Source organism: Myotis davidii, unplaced genomic scaffold (assembly GCF_000327345.1).
Source record: "Myotis davidii unplaced genomic scaffold, ASM32734v1 scaffold472, whole genome shotgun sequence".
Taxonomy (NCBI): Eukaryota; Metazoa; Chordata; class Mammalia; order Chiroptera; family Vespertilionidae; genus Myotis; species Myotis davidii.
The window spans coordinates 994,335-1,006,350 of NW_006283774.1; the positions used below are offsets into that span (position 1 = coordinate 994,335).

Sequence of the window (12,016 nt, forward strand, 5' to 3'; positions counted from 1 at the left end):
CTTTTACAGCAAAGTGGCTAGTATACTTGACCACCTCCACCTGTCTCCCCCGGCTGAAGTTTCACAATGTTCAAATAAAAGCTCACGGACGGAAATAACTAAGAAAGTGGTCTGCGTAATTCATGAGCTAGTGGACTGGAGCTCCATTCTTCTAGAGCTGTCTGAAGTCTTCCACGTGAAATCCTCGCTTGTGAAAACTGTGCAAGAATTTAGGCGAAAGGTGTTTCCATTTGTCCTATCTGGAAATCAGAGCAAGGGTAGCACCTCTGGACTCTGTCCCCCTGGCCCCCTGAAGCAAGTTGCTTTAAAAATCATAGAAAAGTTTAGAAACGTCAGTTTTACAAAAGCTACATCAGATGAAAACATTCTTGATAACTTAGCTCTTTTAAACAGGATCCTTAACGATGAAGGCGCAGAGGCATCTCTTAGGAACCTTCCCTTAAGTTTGGGAAGGGCGATAAATTCACTTTCTGGGGATGAGAGCCTAGGAAATAGTACTCGCTCTGTAGTCTCTCTATTCATGACGTTTTTGAATGCAAACCTTCTAGGAAGGCATTTCGAAGCACTATCAAGTTTTATTAAAAAGAGTAAAACAGCTTACAAGTTTGAAGATCTGTGGCTTGAGTCTGAACAAGCCATGAAAGATCCAAACCTCAATTTCAAGAGAAGAACCCTGTTCTCTAAAATAAAGGAAGAGATTCCAATGATTAACTCAGTGGCTCTTCAGAAAATGACTGAGCAACTGGTCCACATTTTGGAAAGCCTGAATTCATCATCGTTGCCTTCATCAGAAACGACCCAAGGTTTTCCATCCGTCACAAAAAACTGGCTTCGTAAACATGCAAGTGAAGAACACTCCAGAATAATACAAATAATCTTCCTCCTTCTGGTCAGTGAGAGTTCAACATTGGCTAAAGATATTAATACCTTTTCGGACTATCTCAAAAACATTTCCAGAGGAAGTGATTCTCACAGTGACCTTCTTGCTCAACTGTTCAACCAAGAACAGTCAACCAATTTCTCAGTTGCGAGGTTGCTTTTGAAAAGTTTCCTAATTAATTCAGTCAATAATTTAGCTGCGGGCTCTCGACACGCAGCCTGGAACTTAAGTGACACTGACCTTCAGATCCTGAATCTCATTAACCTCACCTTGAACCAGACACCGTTAGAAAAGGGTGAGAGGGTACTTCTCCCTCCAGGAGGCATGGTGGAGTCCATGGGACAGCTTTTGAAAACATTCTTCACCTTTTTAGAAAAGGAAAGTTCTGAGGATAAAACATCTCTTTTGCTGAAAGACCTCCACGACATCGTTGCAGGGATGAGGTGAGTCTGCTTCTGGGCAGCACATGTCGTTACACATTCAGCCCACTTTACCTCCCGCGGCGCACCTGCCACGAGCAGCACTGCGCCTGGCCCTGTGAAAGCTCTTTGAAGTGAACTGTGGCCTAGGGAACAGCTTACTGAAGCGTCAGGGTAAAGTAACTGATGACTGTTGTTTAACTACTAAACATACATAGAAACTGCTTAGCCCCTGGCATTTAGTCACTTACTCTACTTTCTTGTCTTTTTTGATTATGAATATAATTATGAAATTCTGTTATATGAAATTAAAATTAGTTTTTAACCGTTTGACTGCTAAGGAGCGCTATCGCGCTCTTCTTATTTAAAACAAATTTATGTAAACAATTGGTATTTTTAAATTTTTGTTGTTGCAAAGCAATACAAGTGAGTTTATTGTATAAAAAGTGTTTTACATTTTTTCCCACACACGCGCAATTAGTGCCGCAGTTTTGGCATATGTCCGAAAAAATACGTCAGCAGCCAAACGGTTAAATACTTAGCATATAAATCATGGTCATAATTCAAATTATTGTAATAACTATCTAATTGCAACTGAGGAGTTTAAATATTTTCAGTTTATGTGCTGTGATGTTTATATTTGGGAATTGACAAAATTCAAACATTTTAAACTAACAGCCACATGTTTTTCCCATACGCCCTTTCCTCCCTTTCCTCCCTTTCCTCCCTTTCCTCCCTTTCCTCCCGCTGAAGCCTGCCAACAAGCTTTTTTGTGTTGGTTGGCGATGTACTTTAGCATCAGCAGCCAGTTAGTATGTCTCCCCATGACGCGCGTATAAAACAAAAATAATAACTGTCTGTTTTAATCTTTCCATTGCCAAACATGAAATAAAAAATGTATATATTTACAGCTTTGTCCCAAAGGATAAAGTTTTAGAAATTCTGAAAGTGGACCAATTTCTTACCTACATGAAAGAAGAAAAATTGATGAGCATTTTTTCAAGTTTGAAGGAGACTGTATATCACCTAATCAAAGGATGGTTCATGTCAGACCACACAGACTTTTATTTTGATAACCACCGAGGATGGAAGTTCCTGCGAGATTTATTTAACGCTCTTCTAAGTAAAACTTCTGTGAAAAATAAGACTGAAAATAATTTGGAGTTTCTTACCCAGGTAAGTCAGTTGTTTTTCCACATGAATAGTTCTGCAAACCTCTCCCAGCTCAGCCACCAGCTCCAGGCAGCTCTTCACCTTATGCGAGAAGCCTCAGTAGAGATAGCAACTGTTATGGATTCTCTTTTAAACTCTCCCAACCAGGACCTCCGTGCCGCGTGTCCTTCCCTCCGAGAGATTCTATTTGCTAACCTGACTGATCTGCTTTCCTTCACAAACCGCGCATTCCCTCTAAGAAACAGAGCAACATCAGAAACTACTAAGAGCCTTCTTGGTGTTACCTCAAGAGCTGGCGGAGGACGTCCCGTCCCGGAACCCCTCCCGGCAATGCCTCGTGCCCTAGGCGTGCTGGTGAGCGCAGGTGTGGAAATGAGGGACCTGGCCGCGTCTGTGAGCTCCACTGTGGGGCTGCTCCAGCTCTCCAGGGAAGTTTCCCGGAAGGTGGCCGCTGCGTTGGAAACTCATCCTGTCTCGGGGACCAACGGCACCATGAAATTCTTTGATTCTCTGTATTCCGTTTTGCAACAGAATGTTGGAAATGTTGTGAATGAAATAACTGCTTTGAAAAAAGTGGATCAGTTAGTATTTGAAAATATAAATGAGTTGTTGATGCCATTTCTGGACTTGGCCTTTGGGATGATTGGGATCAAACCTAATATTTCCCAAGACTCTGGTATTTTCAATATATCATCTAGCATATTGTCCTACGTGAACCAGTCCAGGGACTTTTCTGATATTTCAGAAAAAATTGCAGAATTTTTAACTTCTGGGGAAATCAATTTGGGAGACATGAAACATCTTCTGGTAGCAATTAACAATGGAATGCAAATATTTCCTATGGATTCTGTCAACGTATGGGAAGAAATCCTAGATTGCTTAATTTCTATAAATCACATCACCAACCAGACAGACTTCCTACGTCCGAATCCCGTTTCCACACATGGTTTCCCTTGGGATGCTCACGCAGTGGCCCTGGTTTTGGATGAAATGCGGTCACGAGACAGCACAGACATGGGGCCCCTCTTGGGAATGGTGGCTGACCTGGCTGTCGCTCTGTGGGGTCCCTTAGAGAAGGATGACTTGAATGTTTCTCAGCTGTGGCTGACGTGGGCTCAGCATGCAGACGCCCTTTTGAAAGCCGCTGGGACAGCCGTGGAGGTCGCCCGTGGAGGCGCCGGGAGTGGAGCCTCGGCGTTCACCTCCTCTCTGATTCGGGCAGTGACGCCTCGGCACCTGGAGGAAGCCGCCCGGAGCGTGCTGAGCGGGGCAGCGCTCCTGCGGAAAGAGCTGCTCTTGAGCCACCCTCAGTGGACAAGTTCTGCAGAAACTGCGCTCCAGCCCGTCCTGGAGCTTTTCCTTAACGCAGCCGCTAGAGGGAGTGTCACGTCAGAGGAAGGGGAGAAGGCCCCGAGAGAGAGGGCCGCCTCTCCTGACCTCACACTGGCACTGGCACCGGCACCATGTGAGAACTGCGTGAAGGGGTTAATTGCGTGGACGGAGTCCTGGCAGGAAGTCCTGGCAGATGAAAGGTATTTCACACTCACTCGCTGTTTCCTACCACAGGACAGGCAGGACGCACACTGACCAGGGCCCATGTCCTCACTTCATCTTCATTACTGTCCAAAGGCAGCTTCCCTGGCGCGAGTCAGGTCCAGTCTCTTTCACTGTCTGACTCATTTATTTGCAAATAGAATTTGAATTTATCCAAAAATTTTCAAAGGTAAGTTATTTTATTTTCAACGGTAAAAGCCTCTTGACTTTGTTCACCTGTCCCAAGACTCGGTCGATACACAGCCTTTCTGTTCATGTGCTCGAGCAGCCACAGCTCACGCTGTGTCAGGTGAGATGGAGGCCACACGCCTCCCACAGGAAGCGCTGCTTCTAGCTGTACTGCCGGGCCACCGCGAGGGGCCAGGCAGCGGTTGGCTTCCTCCCTCTTTAGATTCAACCTCACACGACCTGGCTGACTCACTCCAAGCACTGCCCCCGCCCCTGGATGGTAGGTCGGGGAACCCTGTTCTGAGAAGCTTCAGCCCTGCATGTGTCAGGCTCGGAGTCGTCTGCTGCCTGAGGTTGCAGGACTTGCTCCCGTGTCTCAGAGATGCTCTGGCTGTCCCAGGCTACCCTTTCTTCTTCTTTTTAAAATCCTCACCTGAGGATAAGTTTTTATTGATTTTTTAGAGAGAGAGGGGGAGATTGGAAGAGAGGGGGGGAGAGAACGAGAGTGACAGAGAGGCATTAATCGGTTGCCTCTGATAAGGGCCCCAACCAGAGATCAAACCCGCAACCTAGGTATGTGCCCTGCCTGGGAATTGAACCTGCAGCCTTTTGGTGCAAGGAGACCCGAGCACTTGTCTCCCAGTGTCAGCTCACAGGACCAGCGCCTCCCTGGGAGCTGGTGGGAACCTGCCCGTCGAAGCCTGTGTGTGATGAGCATGGTTGCCGGTGCTCTGCAGCCATGCTGTCATCTGACATCCTGGCCTCGACCTCACTCCTCATTTAGAGGCTGGGACCCTGAGACAGGGGCAGTGCGTTGTCATACTCAGAACAACACATCTACTGAGCAAGAATGAAAGTCACTCTCATGGCTGTGCAGAGACTGAATAGTGATTCTTGCTCCCAGGCCCCGATCATGTGGCACAACTGAAATATAATAATTAAATCTCATGATTTACCAAAATATATATTACCTGATGGTGATTAGTAAATGGCTCTACACACCGTCATGTTTTTTTTTTTTGCCAGAAAGATAAATTCTTATGTTTGTCCTTCTGTGGCTAAAACATAGTTCAGTAATAACTAGGCTCAGCCCACCTTCTCTTCCAGTTCGGCTATGTTTTCTTGTAGCCGAGAAGTTGACCTTTGTCTCTCGTATCTGGAGCAATGCTCGGCTCTCCCGTCTGGCTCCCCTGAGGCTGGCCTTCAGAGGTGTCAGGGACTTCAGACTCTGTCACCTGCAGGGGCTCATGGCAACTCCGCAGAAACCCGTTTTCAGCAGCTCGAGGATTGCAGCGGCCCGTCCCAGTGCGTTTAGTCACAGCACTGAGCTCACCTGGTCCTGGCGTGGCAGCACGAGGCTGAAAGCCGTGCCTGCGGTCGAGCAGGAGGCCCTGGCGGTGTGCGCGGTGCCGGGGCCAGGAGTCCCCACCTGTGTGCTGCCACTTGTTTCCGGGCACAGGGAGGACACCGTGGCCCGCACCTTCACCCTTCAATGGCATTTCTTTCTCTCCCGAGTGTTGCCAGAATGTGCCAGGATTCCCAGCCGCCTTGGAAGCCCACAGCAGCCATGGGGACCCTGCAGAGAGCGAAGACACTGGTTCTGCGTGTGCTGCTCATGCTCACAGGTGGGCCGCTCCGTGGGAAGTGCTGCTCACGCCCCGGTCTCCAGGGCTGGCTGTCAGCGAGACGGGGGACACCTCCCTAGTTTCTTTGAGCGTAACATGCAGCCTTCCTAGCCTGGCGGCCGAGGCCCTGAGGGGTCGGAGCCGGGGTGGCTCTCCAGGAGGCCTGCCTCCACCCTTCGCTAGCCGTGGCTTGAGCAGACCTCTGTCAAATGCAATGCCGAGGCGCCCACTAGTATTGGTACAGCTCCCTCCTCTATCAGAGTCGTCTTCCTTGAAGGCAGCCGCCACATCGGCACCTGGTGCACATCCTGTGCCTGGCACAGAGGATGCTCTTTCCTCCCCTGCCCCAGGTGTGCGAGGGACCCACGCGGTCACCTGAATGCAGGGCACTCAGTGCTCATGTTTCAGGTTTTCCTACCCCCGTCTGACTTCCCTGAGGGCAGGGTCTGCCGCTTACTCCATCCGTCCCCGTCCTCCCCAGCACCTGTGCAATCAATGACTAGATCAGGGGTCCTCACACTTTTTAAACAGGGCCAGTTCACTGTCCCTCAGACCGTTGGAGGGCCGGACTATAGTGTAAAAAACAACACTATGAACAAATTCCTATGCACACTGCACATGTCTTATTTTGAAGTAAAAAAGCAAAATGGGAACAAATACAATATTTGTATTTGCATGTGGCCCGTGGGCCGTAGTTTGAGGACCCCTGGACGAAATGTTTGGATTGTAAATGAATTAACTCGTCTACTGAGGTCCTGCTTGCCAAGTCCTTTCCTGCGTATCTCAGTGAGCTCTCCACTCTGTGCTGCTGCTGAAGGAAATGCCCGGCTGCCTTCCAGGAAACCCGTTGGCCACGGAGGGTCTTGTTTTCTGAAAGGGAGTCTGTTTCCGGGTGGGGGTGTGAGGCCTGGGCAGCACCGTCAGTGCAGGGCCTCGGTGCCCAGGCACTCCCGGGAGAAGCTGTGCGGGTGGCGCTTATTGCTCTTCCGCCTGCTTACGTGGCACCCTGCGCCCAGCCACCTCGGAGGCGTGATGATGCTGACATTTCAGTCAGCTAGTGGGAGGGCAGCGGAAGGAATTTACATTCAACAATACCTGAATTTATGTGCGTTTTGTCATTCTGCACTGCAGCTGCTAAATTAATATAGCATACTTGAAGTTACATTAGTAACAGAAAGTTAATTTTGAATTTTTACATTTCACAACAAGAAAACTCAAGTATGTCATCTGTAAGCTGCCTGAAAAACACCTGTCGCGCTCCTTTCTGTATCAAACGGCCGCTTCATCCTGTAGAGCAGGAGGCGGTGACAGGCCCAGAGAAGGTACCGGTAGGATTCGGGCCCGAATGGGCCACAGCGGGCAGGGCTGCTCCTCAGCATCCGGGGGTGCAGTCAGCCCAGTGACTTTCCTACTGGAAATGGAGCAGCTATTAACATGCCACTGAGCTGAGTTTGAAGCAGGAGGAGAGCTGTCATTTCCTCCTGCGGATCGAATACTTGAATTATGTCGGAAATGAGTGCGTGAGAACAGTGACCTGGACAAGAAGTGAGCACAGCCCTGCACAGTCTGGCCCAGCGTGTGCGTGCCGGGGGTCCATGCAGCTGGGATGAGCCCCTGTCGGTCCGCACAGTTGGGGGCAGGAGTGCAAGGCCCTGTGCCGGGGGTGCAGGTGTTCTGAGGCCGGCCCCGAAAGGTAGGTCGGAGCGGAGGCAGCACAGTGCAGGAGGTGCAGGGGACTGGGGAGCTGGAGCTGGGGAGTGAGCTGTGGGGGCCCTACGTGTGACCTGAGCCTTCGGAGGCCCCATAACAGCAGCTCCCTTTAGGGGGAGCCCCAGGCTCAGGGAGGAAGGCAGTGCAGGGATGAGCTGGGCGGAGACCCAGCGGTGCTGTCAGGAGGAGCGATGGCTGTGAGGATGTGAGGTGGGGAGATTTTTGGATGTGACCTATGAGTATGCAGGCTGGGTGCCCTAACCTTGATCAGTGCCACTGTCCTTCCTTTTGGGACTGAAAGGGCACTGCCATCTCTGCTCAGGGACAGTAGGTGAGAATCTGAACCCTAACCCAAACCCTAACCCCTAAACCCTAGCCCTAGCCCTAGTCCTAAACCCAAGCCCTAACCCTAAGCCCTAACACTAAATCCTAAACCCTAACCCTAACCCTAACTGTAATGCTAGCCCTAGCCCTAATCCCAATCCCCTAACCCTGGCCCTAACCCATGATATTGATTTCTGCTGAGTCTGGTTTTGATTTTTTGCTGAGTTAGGCTCTTGATTTTTTTGACTGAGTCATGGTTTTGAATTTCTGCCAAGTCATGGCTTTGCCTTTTTGCTGAGTCATGGCTTTGAATTTTTGCTGAGTAATTTGAATGGGAGAGAAGCTAGATATCAGAGAAAATGGAAAGAATGAGTCAAGAAGAGAGAGATCAGAGAAAATAGTGAGACGTGGGAAATCAAAGAAAATGGGGGGAATGAGGAGAGAAGTGAGAGGGCAGAGAAAATGTAGAGAATGGGGAGAGAAGCAAGATTTCAGAGAAAACGGAGGGAATGAGGAGAGAAGCTCAGAGTACGTGAGTACCTTGCCCAGCGGGTGCAGAAGAGGGACCACTGTGGGGACATGGCTGAGGGAAACGCATTTCTGTCCATTGGGTAGGCCCAGGAAACTGAGTAACTAGTTACATTTGGAACTGAAAAGCCACAGTTTTCCCCTCGTGTTCCAATGTGCATTTTGATGATTTAAGAAATCTCTGAATTTGCATCACTTTGAGTCTTTAAGAAATGACACCGGGAGAGCAGCTCCTTCTGGAGAAAAGGGGTGAGTAATTATTCTCTGTCTCCTCTGGCAGAAAACCCATCCTTGGCCAGCGATGCCCTGTGTGCTGCTCAGAGCTGCCAGCCAGGTGGGATGAGGTGGCTCATTGTGTCTGCTCTGCAGGGGGTCCCTGTGCTGCATGACTTCTACCAGGTTGGTTGTCTTTCATGTTTCAGAGTTTCATGTCCATGGGCTTGGCCCGTGCAGCTTGCTGGTGCTGGGTGTGGGGAGCAGTGAGGGCCCCTGAGCTTGCTGACGGTGTGCACGGCGGTGGAAGCAGTGGGCGGTGGGAGCAGTGTGGGCCCCCCGAGATTGCTGACGGTGTGCACGGCGGTGGGAGCAGTGTGGGCCCCCCGAGATTGCTGACGGTGTGCACGGTGGTGGGAGCAGTGTGGGCCCCCTGAGATAGCTGACGGTGTGCACGGTGGTGGGAGCAGTGTGGGCCCCCCGAGATAGCTGACGGTGTGCACGGTGGTGTGGGGAGTCAGGGCTGCAGGTAGTTATCACTTGTGAACTGGAGGTGCCTTCCTGTGAGGGGTGTCATGCGGAGCCCCAGGGCCATGCCTTCCTCCAGCCGTGTTCTCGGGACCGCCTGGCTCCTCACTGTTTCTCTTGTTCTGGGAAAATGAGCTGAAACCTCCCAGCACGTGGGCTCAGACCTGACACCTGACTCAGCTGCGTTCTGACTCTCATTGCTGTTCCAGGACCTGGAGAAGGTGTGGTCCGCGCCCGGTCAGCTGGACTGTGAGGGTCTCCGCGGGAACCTCTCCCGCTCCCTGCGGCGCTTCAAGAGCCACCTGGAGAGCGCCGCCGCCCGGGGCTGTGCGTGCCCGCCCGCGTGGGACTGGACCCCGCGGCGCCTGCACACGTATGTCAGTGGGCCCCCTGCACCACGGTTTCCTTCAGGTGGGCGCTGCCTTGCCTTTTCCAGTTACGGATTGCAGGCAGCAGCGTGGGCCGCACCCTTACCGTGTGCACAGTAACGTGTGTTGTGAGATGGGAGAGCAGCGCTGGCTCTCGGGCTTTGTGGTGGTCGCGGGCTTAGATCAGAATGCTGAGACCTGACGCTACAGTCAGAGCTTCCCAAAGGACTTCCTCACAGTGGAGTCATTGTTTTATGTTCTCAAAGTACAAACCACCGGAGGGGAAATCGGGCACTTGGTATCCTGCTGGGGTGAGGCATTCTTCCGGCTCCTAGTTCCTGAGACATCCCTGTGTTCCATGCACCCCTTCGTTTTAGTCCTCACCGGAGGACACACTTACTGACTTGAGAGAGAGGGGAAGAGGGAGGGAGGGAGAGACACAGTGGTGTGAGAGTGAAACATCAATTGGTTGCCTCCCGCATGCACCCTGACTGGGGATGGAACCCACAACTTGGGTATGTGTCCCGACTGGAATCAAACCCACCACCTTTCTGTGCACAGGACGATGCTCCAACCGCCCGAGCCACCGGTGAGGGCAATGTGCACCCTTATTCCCCAGACTCATCACACCCAGTGGGGGGGCCCTGCAGCAAGGATTGGGGCGCAGTGTCACTGAGTGGTCGCCCACACAGAGTGCCAGGAGACATGTCTGCTCGTGTGAGGACTCCGTGGAGATGCCATCTTGTGGTCGCTCCCCTCCGGGGGCCAGGCAGGGCTCCCCACCCGGCACCACCTCTGTCGTGGCGTCTTGTGTAAATCAGCTTTAATTTCTGCCATTTCAGGTTGGCCCAGAGGCTCGAAAAGATTTTGTTTCCTGGGAATTTGATGACTTCTCCTAGCAGTTGCACAGGAGCTGTGGGTAAGTATGTGGTTCTTCCAAGTTGTGTGATTAAAAGTGAAGTTCAGTTTCTCACACAAAAATATGATCAAAATAAAACATAAAAGAGAAAAATCATGCTGTTGTGATTAATAACAGTTCAGAGCTCGGCCGGCTTGAGGGGTTTGGGGTGAAGGAGGCAGGTCCTCAAATCCTGCTGCCAAACCCACCCTGTTCCCAGGCCACACGGGGACCCGTGGCCCTCACTCTGGCAGTTCACAGGCGCCTGTGGCATGAGTGCCCGGGCCTGGGGCCCCCGGCAGTCCATGACCCTGCTCTGGTGGAAAGCGGTCAATAAGTAGATGCACGGAGGGAAGGGAGGCACGTGGTCCTGCTCCTAAGGGAACCTCTTCCCGGAGGAAATCTGTAACGCGGGTCTCAGAGAGAGCGGGGAGAGCCGCCGAGCCCGGGGCTGCTGGGCTCCGGTGAACCGGTGAGCCTACCGGCTCCGAGGGACGGGCGGGGCTCAGGGCTCGGTCAGTAAGACCACGTGGTGTTGGCGTGGCTGCGGCTGCGGGAGGAAATGGGCCTTGCCAGGTGTTAGCATCGAACCTCGTTTCGGTACCAGCCCCGGCATCCGTTACTGTATTGTTTCTCCCGCTGCTGTTTCTCAGATGTGAGAGTGAGAGACCTGATGAAGAACCTCACCGCCTTCACTGAGGAGCTTCGCTCTGCCCACCTCTCAGATGACACCATCAGCAGTATTTTGGAAGCAGATATTTCCCGCTCACAGGTACAGTGTGGCTGCTTCCGCCCTCCTCCCGCTCTCCCACACAGGGCTGGGCCTCTGTGATCCATGCCACCCGGAGGCAGAGGGGACTGAGGTGCCCTTGTCTGATGCCAACACCTCAGGGCCCTTAGTTTCACAGTGCTGCCTCCCTGGGGTGAGGAAGGAGGAACCTGGCGATATACTTACTCCAGGGATTCTAGCCCCGACGCACACCCCCACACGCCTCAAACTCTCTGAGTGAGCTATGGCCTCGTTTCGGGAGAGAGCAGCTGTGCCATCTGACTGCTAATGTGGTGGGCTGTTGGTGAGGAGCTGGGCCCCGCAGGGTGGCTGAGATGCATGGCAGGGTGACTGAGCTAGGGGGTGGGGATGCACGGAGGGCGGGGCAGGCAGGTGAACCTCATGCTGCACTGGGAAGCACCTGAGTCTTAGCAGGTATTTCTAGCTGCCCTTCCAGCACTTTGGCCAGTTGAGGGTTTACTTTCCCCGCAGAGAACCTTCCAGAGCAGTCACCATGAAGATGGCTTTCAAGTGAACATTTTTATTGACAATCAGCTGGACCCCAATTTCATGTGTTAAATTTCATGTGGATTCTGGCTAAGTGGGGCTAAATGCAAACTGTGGCAGGTAGATCAGTTAATGAAGAATGAATCTGTACTAAGAAAGAAATAGAGAGAAGCTAGGAACCCAGAATTCAAATGACAGCATCAGCAAGCTCTTCACGGTTGTCACAGAACATCTGTCGTGAAGGACAATCCCAAAAGGCGGCTCATTGAGTGCCACATACCTGGGTGGGGGGGGTGAGGTGGTAGGAGAGGCCCCAGTGCCTGGTGTGGGGGTGAGCTGGAAAGAGAGCACC

General features: G+C 51.7%; 1 protein-coding gene across 1 annotated transcript in view; it reads left to right on the plus strand.

Moving 5' to 3' along the window:
* Positions 1-12,016, plus strand: part of ABCA13 (ATP binding cassette subfamily A member 13) — a 143,734-nt gene that overhangs the window by 45,947 nt on the left and 85,771 nt on the right. The window contains 6 exon segments of the mRNA XM_006754021.2: positions 4-1,323; positions 2,211-4,004; positions 5,710-5,819; positions 8,662-8,780; positions 9,332-9,533; positions 11,042-11,160. Coding sequence (XP_006754084.2) covers positions 4-1,323; positions 2,211-4,004; positions 5,710-5,819; positions 8,662-8,780; positions 9,332-9,533; positions 11,042-11,160 — 3,664 coding nt within the window.